Here is a 17,868-nt window from a genome sequence, read left to right on the forward strand (position 1 = left end):
CTGGACCGCAGAGTGAAGGCAAAAGGGCCAACAATTGCTAAGCATCTCTGGCAACTCCTTCAAGATTGTTGGAAGACCATTTCTGGTGACTACCACTTGAAGCTCATCAAGAGAATGCCAAGAGTGTGCAAAGCAGTCATCAAAGCAAAAGGTGGCTACTTTGAAGAACCTAGAATATAAGACATATTTTCAGTTGTTTCACACTTTTTTGTTAAGTATATAATTCCACATGTGTTAATTCATCGTTTTGATGCCTTCAGTGTGAATGTACAATCTTCATAGTCATGAAAATACAGAAAAATCTTTAAATGAGAAGGTGTGTCCAAACTTTTGGACTGTGCTGTACATCTTTGTACAGTTAGGTCCAGAAGTATTTATTTGAACAGTGACCGAATCTTTGTGAAGCACCATCTGTCCAATCAATCTTGCTGCATCTGGTTGAATCCAAGCAAAAAGTATAGCCTTGTACACTTTAATAATAATAATAATAGTCTTTATTTTTATATTACGCCAACATTTTCCTCAGTGCTTTACATACATTATCATCACTATCCCCATTGGGCTTCACAATCTAAATACCCTATCAGTATGTCTTTGGAGTGTGTGAGGAAACTGGAGAACCCGGAGGAAACTCACGCAAACACGGGGAGAACATACAAACTCCTTGCAGATGTTGTCCTTGGTGGGATTTGAGCCCAAGACCCCAGTGCTGCAAGACTGCAGTGCTAACCACTGAGCCACCATGCTGCCCATAGCATTCATCCGGCTACTTCTGTCCTGTGTCACATCATCAATAAACATTAGTGACCCAGTGCCATTGGAAGCCATGCATGCTCATGCTATCACTACTATGTTTTACAGAGGATGTGGCGTTCTTTGGATCATGAGCTGTTCCAAGCCTTCTCCATACTTTCTTCTTCCCATCATTCCGGTACAGATTGATCTTGGTTTCATCTATCCAAAGAATTCTTTTCCAGAACTGGGCTTTCTTCTTTCGATGTTTTTTTGGCAAAGCCTAATCTGGCCTTTCTGTTTTTAAAGCTGATTAATGGTTTTCACCTTGTGTATTTGCTCTCATGAAGTCTTCTCTTTATGGTAGACTTAGATACTGAGACACCTACTTACCGGAGAGTGTTCTTTACTTGGTGGATGTTGTGAAGGTGTTTTTCTTCACCATGGAAAAGATTCTGTGATCATCCACCACTCTGGTCTTCCGTGGACCTTCCTTGCTGAATGTATCAAACCGTTAATTTGACTACTCCTAACATTTCTGCTATCTTTCTGATGAATTTATAATTTTTTTCAGTCTAATAATGGTCTGTTTCTCTTCCAGCAGCTTCCAAATGCAAATAACACAACTGGAATCAGCTCCAGACCTTGTACCTAGATAATTAATGATGGATTTACAAGGGAAAAGCCCATGTAACCCATTAAAGAGCTTTTGAAATAATTGTCCAGTTGCTTTTTATCCCTTTAAAAAGAGTCATCTGGATATTAAAGAGCTATATAATTCCTAAACCCTTACTCCAAATAGTATGTGAATACTCTCAAATGAAAGCGGAGTCTGCACTTTAAGCCCATATTGATTATATAACTGTATCTTAAGTATAAGAAAAAAAATGGATAAAGTCCGCTCACCATTGGGGTGTGGTGCAGTCTTTGCCTCGCTCGGATCCAGCCAGAGTAGCCTTGTTCATGAATCGGAAAATAGGAGGAATGATTCAGCGTGTCAGACTATAAACTTGAATAAAACATAGCTTTTATTGAGCAATTAAAAATGCTGCTACCACAATAATAAAATTCTTGGTGCACTACAAGGATCTTGACCTACGTGTTTCGACATGCAGTTTTAGTCATGGTCTCATAGTCTGACACGCTGGATCATTCCTCCTATTTTCTGTATCTTAAATATGTCTTGATAAATGCCAAAATGTGTCACTGTCAAAGTATTTCTGGACCTAGCTGTATGTCTATGTAATGTGTGTCATGTAAGTCCATGTTATGTGTCATGCAAGTGTGTCCATGTACGTCCTATGTATGTCCATGTACTGTGTCTTGTAAGTATGTCCATGTACATTGTAGTGATTCAAGCTCTCTGGTAGCTGTCAGGGTACACACAAGCACTGGATTGTAGTGTCAAGTAGTGTAAGATTTATTATATTTCATAAACTTCCACAGTACTCAAATGCAAAGAAACAACAGCCTTTTTACAGCACAAACGAATAACAAAAACAGTCATTTCACTAAGTAGTTCAAAACAGTCTCACCCATTCAGTTTTGAATTCACCTCTCAGGCTCTGGCAGAGACTGTCCACCATTAATGGTCTTTACCCTCTCCAAACACACTGACATTGCTGAGTTAGCTCAGCTGCCTGTTATTAGATGAGTAAACCCCGAGCTGGAGTGTATGGGAGTGACCTATCTTTTCCATGCTCTTTTGGTCACTCCTAAACCATAGACCCAAAATCCGGTTCACTAAAAATTCTATCGGTAACCTGTTGTTACTCATGTACTTTCTTCCAGGACTTATGTCACCGAGGCCAGCCACCTTGGTGACACATACTTGCCATCCAGGACTTTACCTTCTGCTTCCCTACTATGTACTATGTACATTTTTGTATGACCATATAATATGTGTCATGTAAGTATACCTATATACTTCTAGTAATGTGAACTAGCAACATCATGGGCGTCTTTTATGCTGCTCGTTTGCAGACGTTTTGAGAATTGCCATTTTGTGATCTGGACATTACTCTTGTGTGAAACTTGTCTTGGAAACACTAGATGAAGTGATATGGCTATATTCTCCAAATGCTTACTGCTCTTCTGACTAGTACAGCAGATATATTGAGGAATAAAAATTACTATAAAACTATAGAAAAGCGTTTATAATTGAAAATTATGAGGAATAAATACTTTATTGAAATTCATGAGGTTTTTACAAGTTTATTTCATTGTGATTTTAGGATTTATATGTCAGTAAAGTAGAATTTTTTCTTAATAGTATTTCTATAGTTTCCATAGAATTTGCAATGGAATTGTGTAATGTGATGTACATCTATATATTTATCCTCTTTATAAGTGCATGTAAGTATGAAAAGACATAACAAACGGAGCCCAGTCCATGGAAGCCCAGAATATAAAGCAGGGCTTCTTAAACTTTATTCAGCAAAAGATATCAACTTTTATATTAATAGAGCACCTATTGTAGTTAAAGTCAATGCCAGCTTGCTGCTAGTAGAGGGACTTGCACAAAGGAGAGGCAGTAGAAGAGTAAGGGTTTGGGTAATCCCCTGCCAGTCTTTCAATTCTGGCCTTAAATTGAAGCGTCAAGAAATCTTAGATAAACTAGCTGCTAGGGATATATACCATAGAAACCAATTTAAAAAGCTGCTACTGACACTAATATATATTTTCACTTGCGGTCTGAGGTTATACGCATAGGATGTTTACACCAAAGTTAGTAAGACGGTTATGAACCCAGCTTTGTGCACTGGAGCTTTGTCATATTAAATCAAGAAAGGACCCTTTTCAAATTGTTGCTGAAAAGATGGAAGTATGAGCATTTCCCTTCACCAAAACTAAGCTCAAGCATTATTATCAATATCAATTCTTTACATTTGGCACCACCATTTTTCAGGAAATATTCTTCCAGCTACAAAACCCAGCTGACTTTCATAGCAAAACTTTAACTTGTCAGAATTTCACATCCCAAATTATTTATATGTGCACATAGCTTCTTTGCCTGAGGTCACACAGCATAGAGGCTGTCAGTCAAGCAAGAGGAGGTGATGCTGGGCAGGGAATAGAGCTGGAGTGACAGAGGCTTCACATCTACAGTCTCACATGCACATCAAATCAAACGTTAAATTTTAAGTAATGGAGAAATATACTGGTCATGTACAGGTATTACTGGACTCGTCTTTGAAAGAGCTACATGCACATATAAATAGTTTGGTGTGTGGCTGATTCCCTTCAAGGCCTCATGCATATAATTTATATATTATGCTTTGCCCTATCAGTATTTCTTTGGAGAGTGGAAAGAAACTCAATACCAAAGTCATCGGGATATCGACGGGATGGATCAATACTATAATGTGTATGGGGGCCACCTAACTATACCCATTAAGATGACATTGGGGTACAGAAGGATCCAGCCTGTTGAATTTTAACATACGATCATTTTGATCTCCCTGACAATAAACCACAATTAGCTGGTATTGCTAGCTGTTGGCCAAACGACCACAGATATAAAATGTATTTGGGGTCCCGTCAAGGTTCTGTTCTAAAAACAGTTCTATATTGAAGGTCACCGCAGCATGGACTCTTGTATACATTACTTGTAATTCTCATTAGTAATCTGTGAAATTACCAAAGCTGCTAATTAGAAGGGATGGCCATGTCCTGGCCTTGTAATCTTTACTATTTATCCTATAAGAAAAACAAACATTTACAGTGAAGATGAGAGAGAATTCACCTCGATAATACAACAGCCTCTCTCGGTGGGAATTGCTCTTAGCTAATTATCTTCTCAGTTGCAGAAACAATCCTGTATATTTTTGCCGTTTGTAACTTTGGCTTTATTAGCAATTGCAGATACACTTGAGGGTAGAAGAAATGATGCTACATATAGGAGACTCATCTAAGAATTTTAAGATCCAATTATAGATAGGACAACAAAAGTACTGCGCGTCTTATGATGGAAGAAACGTGATACTACAAGACAATGCAGATTACCCGCACTTATGTGTTTATATACTACAAACCAATAGGTGACACGCTTAAATTTATAATACAATAAGGTATCTAGATTCCTTGCAGCGCTGACTTTATAGGATAATAGAATAATGGAAGTAATATAGAAAATCCATTCCTGGCAGAAGTCTTGGAGCTTAGGTCTTACTGCTTGTTCAGAAACAAGATTTTGCAGGCTTGAATTTAGTATTCGAATTGTTTCAGTGATCTCCCTTATGGCTTTTTAGAGCTCCGTATTCATAAATGGAGATAATTCAGTGTTTATTGTTTTTTCCAAATATTGAAATAGAATTGCCCTGTAGTTTCTGTGATGTATTCTGCTCTGCTTTTTAATCTGTGCTATTTAATTATTTTATTTCATGCATTTTTTATGCCGTTGACCAGTACATGAGTATTCTCATATAGTTTCTAAGGATTATTTATATTATTATTTATATTGCTGGAAGGTTAAGTCATAGCAGCCATAACAAGGACGCTTATAAATAGTTTTTACTAGCCACTGTCTAAATGATTCATGAGGAAATAAAGCTTTACATATATTGCAGTTCTGGGCAACTTTGGCCCTTAGGTTACTGCTACATGGCACATTTTACTATGCAATTGGATACTAAGTCATCTTAATGCAATCCAGGAACATCAGTATTGGAGCAGTTACACTTCTAGCAAGACCACCTCTGCCTCCTGAATATTCCGAAAATTGTACTTTGTAAATACACAAGAGCTCCGTCCATCCTCACTCTGAGGCCACGTTCACACGTTCAGTATTTGATCAGTATTTTACATCCGTATCTGTAAGCTGAAACCAGGAGTGGAACAATCAGAGGAAAAGTATAATATAAACACGTCACCACTTCTGTATTTATTACCCACTCCTGGTTTTAGCTTACAAATGCTGATGTAAAATACTGACCTAATACTGAATGTGTGAACGTGGCCTAAGGCTTATTTTTACTTTTGCACTTTTCTTTCGAGATATACAAGTGTTCCTCACTAAATTAGAGTATCATCAAAAAGTTAATTTATTTCAGTTCTTCAATACAAAATGTGAAACTCATAATTATATAGTCATTACAAACAGAGTGATCTATTTCAAGTGTTTATTTCTGTTAATGTTGATGATTATGGCTTACAGCCAATGAAAACACAAAAGTCATTATCTCAGTAAATTAGAATAATTAGCAAACACCTGCAAAGGCTCCTGATGCGTTTAAAAAGGTCCCTTAGTCTGTTCCAGTAGGCTCAACCATCATGGGGAAGACTGCCGACTTGACAGATGTCCAGAAGGCAGTCATTGACACACGCCACAAGGAGGGTAAGCCACAAAAGGTTATTGCTAAAGAAGCTGGCTGTTCAGAGTGCTGTATCCAAGCATATTAATGAAAGTTGAGTGGAAGGAAAAAGTGTGGTAGAAAAAGGTGCACAAGCAGCCGGGATAACCGCAGCCTTGAAAGGATTGTTAAGAAAAGGCCATTCAAAAATTTGGGGGAGATTCACAAGGAGTGGACTGCTGCTGGAGTCATTGCTTCAAGAGCCACCACACGCACGTATCCAGGACATGGGCTGCAAGAGTCGCATTTCTTGTGTCAAGCCACTCATGACCAATAGACAACGCCAGAAGCATCATACCTGGGCCAAGGAGAAAAAGACATGGACTGTTGCTCAGTGGTCCAAGGTGTTGTTTTCAGATGAAAATAAATTTTGCATTTCATTTGGAAATCAAGGTCCCAGAGTCTGGAAGAAGAGTGGAGAGGCACAATCCAAGCTGCTTGAGGTCTAGTGTGAAGTTTCCACAATCAGTGAAGGTTTGGGGAGCCATGTCATCTGCTGGTGTAGATCCACTGTGTTTTATCAAGACCAAAGTCAGCGCAGCCGTCTACCAGGAAATTTTAGAGCACTTCATACTTCCCTCAGCCGACAAGCTTTTTGGAGATGGAAATTTCATTCTCCAGCAGGACTTGGCACCTGTCCACACTGCTGAAAGTACCAATGCCTGGTTTACAAACAACAGTATCACTGTGCTTGATTGGCCAGCAAACTCAACTGACCTTAACCCCATAGAGAATCTATGAGGTATTGTGAAGAGGAAGATGAGAGACACCAGACCCAACAATGCAGATGAGCTGAAGGCTGCTATCAAAGCAACCTGGGCTTCCGTAACAACTCAGCAATGCCACAGGCTGATTGCCGCCATGCCACATTGCCGCATTGATGCAGTAATTGATGCAAAAGGAGCCTCGACCAAGTATTGAGTGCATTTACTGAACATACATTTCAGTAGGACAACATTTCAGATTTTAAAAACATTTTTCAAGCTGTTGTTATAAAGTATTCTAATTTACTGAGATAATGACTTTTGTGCTTTCATTGGCTGTAAGCCATAATCATCAACATTAACAGAAATAAACACTTGAAATAGATCACTCTGTAATGACTCTGTATAATATATGAGTTTCACTTTTTGTATTGAAGAACTGAAATAAATTAACTTTTTGATGATATTCTAATTTAGTGAGAAGCACTTGTACCTTGGATCTATCCAACATAGGTCTCAAATGGAAGGCCAGGATGTGTCACTTTCTAGATATACAGTGGCATTTGTCGCTAATTGTGTATGCATCCATACTTTTAATTTATACTCATTGAATATCCCAGTCTACAATGAAATAAAAATCTATGTCAATGCATACCAAAAACAAGGGCCAGCACACCTGCATGTATAAGCGTACTATGCAGGTGCACATATACGCTGTGGCCAGCAACAAACATAATCTAGAATAAAATCATAATAGGCACACTGCAGTAACAATAAATAGTAGTAGCACATGGAAAAAACATAGGGTACTTAATTAACATTTTTCAGTCAAAAAAGCATAAAAGCCATCCCACCACGACATGGTGTACCCTATCAGGATGGTTCCAAACTTTGTGATTCACCTTGCTACGTGCCAACCAGGCCTCAAAATAGATGGGAGCAGGGCAGGATCAGCCCAACTGTGTTTATCCCCTGCCTGTGGAAAGCTGAATATATAATGGTGCACAGCCCAGGGGGACGGGAGAGCACATCCCATATGTACGGAGTACAAGAAACTAAAGCAAAATTAAAGGCCAGCACACCACAGGTCTTCTTTGATAAAAAAAATGTTAACTAAGTACCCAATATTTTTTACATGTTACTATTTATTTACTTGCTTACTGTCTGCTTATACATTGTTTTATGCTAGGATTTTCCAATGCTCACCAGTCCAGTACATGGCAAAATCATACTCTTTTGGTATATGTGGTGCTAATCGAGTCTTATGGATGCGTTGGGTATATGAACCAATCATTTTCCTGGAGCATATCTGATTATAATTTCCACATGTACACCGGCTGTGAGCGGTCATAACCTCATTATGCCTGCAGTCCAACGAGGCCACTCCCGGTCACAACCGTCGCCTGTGCATGTAAAACTGATGTGGAGACGTGTGTTCGCCAGTGAATTTTCTCCTTGACGGATTTGGCTCGCAGACACCCCTCTTCCTAGCTTTTTCCAATATATTAGTTAAAGTTGCCGATTAAAAGCTAAAGGACCCTGCCAGACAGCAACCCACACCTTTCCTTTCATTGACTTCCATATTTCTGACTTGTAGAAGGAGAATAGAAGATAGATTTTAAGACATGACTCGGTTGTCTTTTTAATATACTCTTGATTTTAAAGCACTGAGAAGCTGCTTTACATCAGAAGTGGTTTTTAGTCTTTTTCATACCAGAAAATATTAGTATTTTACGGCTACTTCATCTCGTCAGGTTGGTATTGTTAACCATTTCTGACCCATACTCTCTTTGCTTTGATAGCACTAAGTTTAGCACGTCTGTATATAAGTATGCTATTTTACTGTTATTAACTATTTGTGCTAATTTTATTATAGGGCTGTAGCAGAAAAATGTATGGCTTCCTGAGAGGAACCAAACAACTGCAAGTGTTAAGATTCCTTGGAATCGCTATTGGCGTTACACAGATCCTAGCTATGATCCTCACCATCACCTTGCTGTGGGCTTTGTACTATGATAAGAAGGATCCAAAGACAGAACCAATCCTACCTCTGAGCCATGAAGATGCCCAGCACAATTGCCACACCGTGGAGGTGCCACCACCCAACCACACAAGGACTTCTGCTCCAAGGACTACTGCAAACGGATTTAACATTTACCTGGAAATGGATGAATTGTGATTGACTGCCACATAAGTGTCCTTTTTATAGCACAATTCTCTACATGGTCGACCTAATGGAGGAGTTCGTGTGAAGGAACCATGTAATTTTATTGCTGATCTGACTTCTAATGTACTTTTTACAAGACTGCAGCAGGTTTTCAAGAAAGTAAGCCATGTTGGATTGTGGATATATCCCTTATGTAATAATTCATTCTGGTTATCACAGATTGTATGGAATCAACGTTTGATCAATGACAGACAGGGATGGAAAAATAAACCAAGTATGTCCAGCTAAACATTAGTGCAGGGTTGAGTCCACAGGTTTGATCTTAGTACAGAAAGTTGATTCATCGATCACTGGCTCCTCTATTCATGGACGCATGGATTCAGGGATGAGGAGCTTATCTGATGCCTTTCAGTAATGTATATATGCTATTTATGTGATATACTGTATTAAAGGGCATAAAATGGATTGGGGGACATGCTTCCATTGACACAGGGTCAGTTTTACTGGGCGAATGTTTCCCGGGAGGTAAAACAAATCTTTTGCGCTGACAAATTCAGACAGATTTTAAATGAGATACATACATCTTCTGTGAGATAAGGCTAGATTTGTTAGAATATTTCTCTCAAGCACCCCCATCAGTCTAGTTAATCTTATGAGCGGTGAATGTATTTATTGCTACCAATTCATTGCTAAATAATAGAAATCAATGATCTACAAGTGCAGCCTGAATGTATCAGTAGTCAATGGGTATAGGTGGGTTTGTAAGGAAGATTTGCTTTAATCTTTAAAGGGGTTGACACCTTTATATAAAGGAACCAGAGGAATTGAAATCATTGCCAATTGTACGACTACTGGAGCTCCATAAAGATCCTTACAGCAAGATTTCACTGCCTCTGCAGCGCCACCATAGGAAAAATGAAGAATTACACCATTCTTATTGAAAGCAATAAGCTGGTCAGAATCAAAACAGAGGACCTACTCTACAATCAAAATTCTGGCTCCCTAAACCAGTAAACCTTTTTCATGTACAAAGAAAAAAGGATGTATAATAATTTAATTATTTATATGCTTGCCCTTATACATTTGTTTGTTTGTATGTTAATTTTAAAGGGAATCTGTCAGCAGGTTTTTGCTATTTAATCTGAGTGCAGCATAATGTAGGGGCAAAGAGCCTGATACCATGGATGCTCACTTGCTCAGCAGTTTGCTGTAGTTTCAATACAATCAGTGTTTTATCAGTAGTAGGTTGCATGCCAGGCAGTCCGGCTAATCTGTGTAACCCCGCCCCCAACACTGATTGGTGGCTTGCTGATAATGTACAGTGTACACAGTAAGATGCCAATCAGGGCTGAGGGCGGGGTTATACACAGCTCAGCATAATAACCACTGCTATGTCTACAACAGAGAAAGCAGGGATTCTATCAAAACTGCACTGAGCAGCCCAGTAAGTGACACATTGCTGGAATCAGTGTCTGCCTCTGCCTCAGTCTACATCATGCTGCACTCTAATTCCATAACAAAAACCAGTTGATAGATTATAATAAAATATGGATCCTAATGTGTTTTTTTGTTTTTTTTTAACTGAGAGATTCAGTTTGTGTTTATACAATATATTGTAGATTGTCTTCCTGGAAGTCATTACACTGGTTCCCTGCAAAAAGGAATTACTGCTTTGTTTCATTCTCCCCATTCTCTTCATGAGACCATGGTCTTTCTTGGTTATAAAAAATGTTTAAGTCCGAGTGTTGTCCATGAAAAAACAGACCGCCCTCGGACCAATGTTATTCACTGACCAAATCTGCATGTGAAAAAACTCATAGCATGTGCTAGTTTCTTCCGTAAATCGGATGAAACTCGCCCATTTAAGCCTACGGGTGTCAGAAAAATCGGATGTTATACGGAGACACAGTAAAGCATCTGATTTTTACAGATGCATTGCAATTCTGTAACACAGAAAACTATAGATGGCCTTGTGAATGATTAATAGCTGCTGAGTAAAAAACGGATTGCATACAGAAGACAAGTGAGAAACTGAATGACTTTTTGATATGGTTGTGTGAACCTAGCCAAAGTGGGAGCCTGTGCTGATGTAATGGGCTGTAGCCCCCCGTCCTACCTCACTGCCTGTAATGATCCCCCATGTACTGTTTAACATAGCAAATAATAAATCTCCTCTGTAGCTGTTAAATGTGACAGGTTAGATCTACTCCGTGACGGATATGTGAAACTGAACGTGTTTTCATCCCTGGAGATTATTACACATGGACAAGGTAGATAGGTACTGAGACCTACAAATATGGCTTCAACTGAGAAGTCCATAAAAGCGCTAGGATATGTTCACACTTAACTTTTCTGCATAAAAAAAATGCACGCTATGGCCAGAAAACCACAGTGAAAATTACACTCATTTATTAATGCGGCTTTGATAATTTTTTGTACCAAGCCATTTTGATCTCAATAGAGAGAATATGCAGTAAAAAATTGAATACATAAATAAACGATACCACAGGTCAAAAAAGCACGGTGTGAATTAGATTTTAGAAATTTCATTCATTTTGCCCTTACTGTAAAATGCGTTTTTTTTATGCACTAAAAAAAGCATAGAAAAATCATCAAAAATGCTTTGTGTGAACAAGCTTTTACGCTCTGATTTAGGGGGCGATTCATGAAAGTGTTTTTGCTTGAAAACTGACTTAAAACATTTTAAGATGCAATGCAGAATTGCGCTGAAATGTTGGGAGTTTTGACGTTTTCACTCCAATTTGAAGCAGCTCCACCAAAATGGAGAAGGAGCCAGGATGGAGTATGGCTACATCTGCTCATCAAATTAAGCAGAACTGCCAGTGTTTCTTACGCCAGAAATACTACTACAGTCCTGGAGATTGGAGTAGCATTACCGGCAAGGCATCAAACTCATCAAGTGCATGCGCCTGTTAATGAATTCATCTCATTATACTCCAGTAAGCCCTTCATTAAGACTGGCCTGAGCAACATGAATCGGTCCCTTATAATCTATGCCAGTGTAAGCGAACCCTCTCATGTGGGAGAATCGGGCCGATTATGCTAATGACACTCGGTATGCTCTGATTGTCTCACATAAGAAAATGGCAGCACAGGTGAGGAGATGGAGAACTTAATTTTTCCATCTTCTCCATTGTCTCTGTGCTCATACATCGGACTGCACTCTGATGACATCCGAGTACAGTCTGATTCTTCACATGCACCCATAGACTTGAATCTGCATAAAAAATTAATCGCAGATCTGCACTGCCCCATAATATAACATTGGCCGTGTCATACACCAGTGTGACCGAGCCCTAAACGTATGAAAATGATAAGTGCATTTTATAGCAAGAGAATAAGAGATTTTGGGCTTTTTCATATATGGCGTTGATGCACTTTTCCATGCTTTAAAAAATGCACCATTTCACAATAACCGCAAAATGAATGGGATTTCTGAAGTCCCATTCACGGTGTGCGTCTTTACTTTGATTTTTTTTTTTACCTGTGGTGCACTTTTTTTTTATAAAAAAATGCAGCATATCAATTCTTTAAGTGTTTTAATACCAAAATCAGAATGGCTTGGCACAAAAAATAATGCATGACAAACTTGCGTCAAAAATGTGTGTAATTTCTGCTGTGATTTTCTAGCCATAGCCTGTATTTTGCATGCAGAAAAAAAAGCATTAAAAAAGCTATATGTAAACATACTCTTAAAAGAACAAGCCAATGCTCTGCTGCTCTTTTGTGCTCTAGTAAAAGCCTTTAATATTTACACTGTAAAAGTAAGAGGTTTTCTGTTTTCAGAAAAGTTCTCCCCAGGCACAGTGTGTTTTACTCACCCTGAGATTGGCGACTCTGCTGCACAAGCTGCCAAGCTCAGTGATTGGCTGCAGCGCTGTCGACATGACGTCAGTGCTGCAGGCAAACAGCGGACAGAGCAGGCCGTGCCGGTACTCGAGCTGCTCAAATACAATTGCCGTAGAACGTCACTTCAGAATATGAATGTCACATGCTGTATACTATAGCTGCAGAGCTAGAGAATAAGGGACAGGTCACCAAGTAATTGTTATTTAATTGTGTATTTCAATGGAGTGATAAGCAGGTGAGATCCACTTGCTCATCAATGCATAGCATACATAATTCAGTAGGATACAATGGCTGGAGAACAGCTAAATCCTATCATCCTCTTTAAAAAAAAAAAAAAATTCCACTGTCCCTTGGTTTGTCACTCTCATTTGTTTTGAATGTTTAAATATATTATGAAATTGGAAAAATATGTGAAGTAAACACAATTTCTTTATTTAAATGGAACCTGTAACCTGTTTTCATAATACAATTTGCATATATTAGTTAACAGATCTTAGACCTGATGAGGCTCGTGTCCTTGCTTTGAAAATCCATGTCGGAATGGCTGGTTAATCATTTTTTTTAAAAGTTTCCTGTCCTGATATTAAAATGAGCTCATTAAAAGTTCAACGTAGACCTCGGTTAGACATTCGTGATTTTTATCATAGGTAAAAGTGTTTTGGATCCAAGTGTTTGGTCAGTCTTTAAAATCAGTGTTTCATCAGCAATATTTTATTTTTATTTTTTTAAATTGCACTTCGATGCCATCCTTGATTTTTCACGGACTCATAGATTTATGTGGGTAATTTTGATCTATGACTCGGATCAAAAAGGGACGTGATTTTTTTTTAACTGACCCACGATCCACAAAAAAAATGGACTTTTGAATAGCACCGGAACATGTTCGATCAGTGAAAATCACAGGTAGAACATGTATGTATTTCATGAATATCGAATGAGGCCTTAAGCTGGGCTCCTTAAATGTTTATTTTAATATCAGAAGCATAGCCATTCTGACATGAATTTTCAAAGTAAGTACACCAATCTCATCAGGTGTAAGAGAGCTATTGCAGCCTGCATTGTCAAATCTGGTGTCCTATTCACTTTAGTCCTAAATAAGTTTCCATCTAAATAATTGTATAGATAAATGATCTTTAATAAGTAGGTTAGATAAGTTACTAATATAGTCCTGAAGGACCCATGCTTTGTTCCTCTGCTGGCGACTCTATCTCTGGGCCACCTTGCTTGCTGTGTGGGCACATGACTGGAGCAGTGTATGAAGATTGCATATTTCAATGTTCTAGCCATTGGGGTTGTTGCTGTTGGAATCATATTTTTGCACAATGTTTTATGATCACTTTGAGTAAGCATTGTTTTATTAAGGATCCATTTAGCAACCTCCTCAGTTTTACATTTTCTCCCCCACTTGTTGTGTAATGACTACCGCTTAATTAAATATTAGACTTTGCTCTTGTCAAATGGTAATCATATTGTATAATTTCTTTCTTTTTGGGTATTATTAATGGGTAATATTAAACAAAAAGATTAGATGTGTAAGACTTAGTTTTTGTTAATAGTATGCAGTTACAGAAATAAAGTGTAAAAATAGAATTCCCTTTCCAACACTCTTAGATGTATGCCTTATATATGGTTATTGGTGGTCAGATAGAACTGTGGTTTCGGTTGACTGTAACTTATTTATCAGGCTATCCAGATATTTTTTATATCTTTTTCCTATACAGTTGTGCTCAAAACTTTACATACCCCGGCAGAATTTTTCCTTTCTTGGCCTTGTTTCAGAGAATATGAATGATAATAAAAAAAAGTATTTCTCCACTCATGGTTATTGGTTGGGTGAAGCCATTTATTGTCAAACTACTGTGTTTTCTCTTTTTAAATCTTAATGACAACCAAAAACATCCAAATGACCCGGATCAAAAGTTCACATACCCTGGTGATTTTGGCCTGAGAACATGCACAGAATTTGACACAAATGGGTTTGAATGGCTACTAAAGGTAACATCCTCACCTGTGACCTGATTGTTTGTAATCAGTGTGTGCATAAAAGCTGAGCGAGTTTCTGGAATCCAGACCGACTCTTGCATCCTTCATCCAGCCGCTGGCGTTTCTAGATGGGGAAAGCAAAAGAATTGTCAACGGATCTACGGGAAAAGGTAGCTGAACTGTATAACACAGGAAAGGGATACAAAAAATATCCAAGGAATTGATAATGCCAGTCAGCAGCGTTCAAACTGTGATTAACAAATGGAAAATCAGGGGCTCTGTAAAAACCTAACCACGGTCAGGTAGACCAACAAAAATTTCGGCCACAACTGCCAGGAAAATTGTTCGGGATGCAAAGAAAAACCCACAAATAATATCAGCTGAAATTCAGGACTCTCTGAAAACTAGCGGTGTGGCTGTTTCAAGATGCACAATAAGGAGGCACTTGAAGAAAAATGGGCTGCATGATTGAGTCGCCAGAAGAAAGCCATTACTGCTCAAATGCCACAAAAGTATCTTGCCTACAATACGCCAAACAGCACAGAGACAAGCCTCAAAACTTCTGGTACAAGGTAATTTGTAGTGATGAGACCAAAATGTAACGTTTATGGTTGTGGCCAAAATGTTCAATTTGAAGAGAGGTCAACAAGGCCTATGATGAAAGGAACACCATTCCTACAGTAAAGCACAGAGGTGGATCGCTGATATTTTGGGGATGTGTGAGCTACAAAGGCACAGGAAACTTGGTAAAAGTTGAAGGAAAGATGAATGCAGCTTCTTATCAGTGAATACTGCAGGCAAATTTGCTCTCATCAGCCTGGAAGCTGTGCATGGGACGTACTTGGATGTTCCAACATGACAATGATCCAAAACACAAGACCAAGTCGACCTGTCATTGGCTACAGCAGCACAAAGTGAAGGTTCTGGAGTGGCCTTCTCATTCTCCTGACCTCAATATCATTGAGCCACTCTGGGAAGATCTCAAGCGCGCAGTTCATGCTAGACGGCCCAGGAATTTACAGGAACTGGAGGCTTTTTGCCAAGAATAATGGGCAGCTTTACCATCTGAGAAAATAAAGAACCTCATCCACAACTACCACAAAAGACTTCAAGCTGTCATTGATGTTAGAGGGGGCAATACACGGTATTAAGAACTGGGGTATGTGAACTTTTGATCAGCGTCATTTGGATGTTTTTGGTTGTTATTAAGATTTAAAAAGAGAAAGCACAGTAGTTTGACAATAATGGCTTCACCCAACCAATAACCATGAGTGGAGAAAAAGTTTTTTTGTTATCATTCATATTCTCTGAAACAAGGCCAAGAAAAGGAAAAATTGTGCCGGGGTATGTAAACTTTTGAGCACAACTGCATATATATATTTTTTTTGGAGGGGGTGGGAGTTATTTGGGGTAAATTATATGGAAATTACCTATGAAAGAGTTTGTAGAATAAAAATATAAAGAAGCTCACCACACTAATATTGCTTGGGACACACTGGAAAGTTAACGAATGGGTGCCAATTCCTGCTGGTAAAGCTCGGCTATTGTAGAACCCAAGAAGAAAAAAGGATTTTCTGGCAAATCCATCCATAAAATGAATATTATAAATTCATTTAAAATCCGGATGATCTACCATGAGGATACAATCTTACATGTTTCTGTTGTACACTACGCCCTTATTCATAGTCATGACCAGAAACACGTAAGGTTTTATTCTCCTGTTTTTAAACCGTTCTAAGAAAAAAATAATTTTACGGATGGAAGTGCTGGAAAATTATTTTTCATAATGGTTCTACATATAAAAGAGTATATTGTTTAATTTTTACTCTTTACATTACATTAATTTTTATGTAGAACATCTGATTTTGGCTCGTTGGAGGTTTATTTTTTTTTTTGCACAATGTATGTACAAGAATGGCAGACAAGACCTTTAGGGGGACATTGTACAGTTACATTGTGCAGTTACTTCCGGCGGCACATGCAGGGATGTTATAGAGCTTCACAGTGCATGGCTCTTCTATGTATATAAGGCCTTACACTGTATATATAAAGATAGCATTATAAGACTATGGCGTTATATAATATCATGTAACGTACCCCAAGTTTTTAAGGATGTTCGGGGTGACAAATACACATTAAAAGGGACATCTGTGGGGGAAGTGGAGGATATGTACTGTGGCCATATCATGATCTATGGATTAATATACAACTAAAGTTGTATAAGGTTCTATATTATCGGACGAAGGCTCCGAGATCAGTGCCTTGCTGGTGTATAACAAGTGGTGTAACGTAAAGCTCAGGGGCCCAAAAGAAAAATCTACAACAGGGTTTCTAAATATCACTGTCTTTAAGAGTCATGGCTTGTAATAAGTGCCACATGGACCTTTGGGCCCTCTTATGGTGCAGCCCCTCTTATAGTTACACCCCTGTGTATAACTGTTCTACTGGACTGTAATATTTTTATGCTATGAATATTTCTGTACTGCATGAGAATCTGTTTCATGCGTGGATTCATTGTATGTATAATTATATGTATATTGAGGGTAACAAAAAAGGATTTTATTCTAAATGTGTAATTATTCTTTATCCATGATGTTTTTATAATAAAAGATGTTATTTTTTTTATTCTGTCAATAATACATAAAAACATATAATAATGGCACCGCTATTGTTTGTATTCATTGTGTTCTTATCTGAGTGTGAAGGTTCAATTGTGTTTGTAAAATGTATAATAAGCAAAAATATTTCTTGAAATATAGTAAAAGAGAATAAACTGGAATAATATCAAATGTCTCCTATTTTGTTATTTAGTACATATCACTAAACATATTTGTACAAAATCCTTAGCAAAAAAAGTTCTATATTTCGCTAGATGCCATATTGGAGATATTGTACCGAAGTAGCATTGCTTCTAGGAAAGAATATAGTCCCTCATAAACACACCATAGAAATCTGTAATATGAACTCCTAGCCACTCCATGTAGGGGGGCTATTTTATCTTCATACTCTACATTGGGGTGCTATGGGGCCATTATGCTGCATATAGGAGACTAAGGGGCCA

General features: G+C 38.2%; 1 protein-coding gene across 2 annotated transcripts in view; it reads left to right on the forward strand.

Annotated features, from left to right (window-relative positions):
* Window positions 1-17,579, forward strand: part of TSPAN12 (tetraspanin 12) — a 256,980-nt gene extending 239,401 nt beyond the window's left edge. For both annotated transcript variants that reach the window (XM_073652070.1, XM_073652071.1), the window contains exon 8: window positions 8,664-17,579. In XM_073652070.1, coding sequence (XP_073508171.1) covers window positions 8,664-8,966 — 303 coding nt within the window. In that variant the 3' untranslated portion in view covers window positions 8,967-17,579. The remainder of the gene's footprint in view (window positions 1-8,663) is intronic.
* Window positions 17,580-17,868: the final 289 nt, after the last annotated feature.

The sequence above is a fragment of the Phyllobates terribilis genome, unplaced genomic scaffold, assembly GCF_046119375.1.
Source record: "Phyllobates terribilis strain yellow unplaced genomic scaffold, ASM4611937v1 Scaffold_11__3_contigs__length_659146591, whole genome shotgun sequence".
Taxonomy (NCBI): Eukaryota; Metazoa; Chordata; class Amphibia; order Anura; family Dendrobatidae; genus Phyllobates; species Phyllobates terribilis.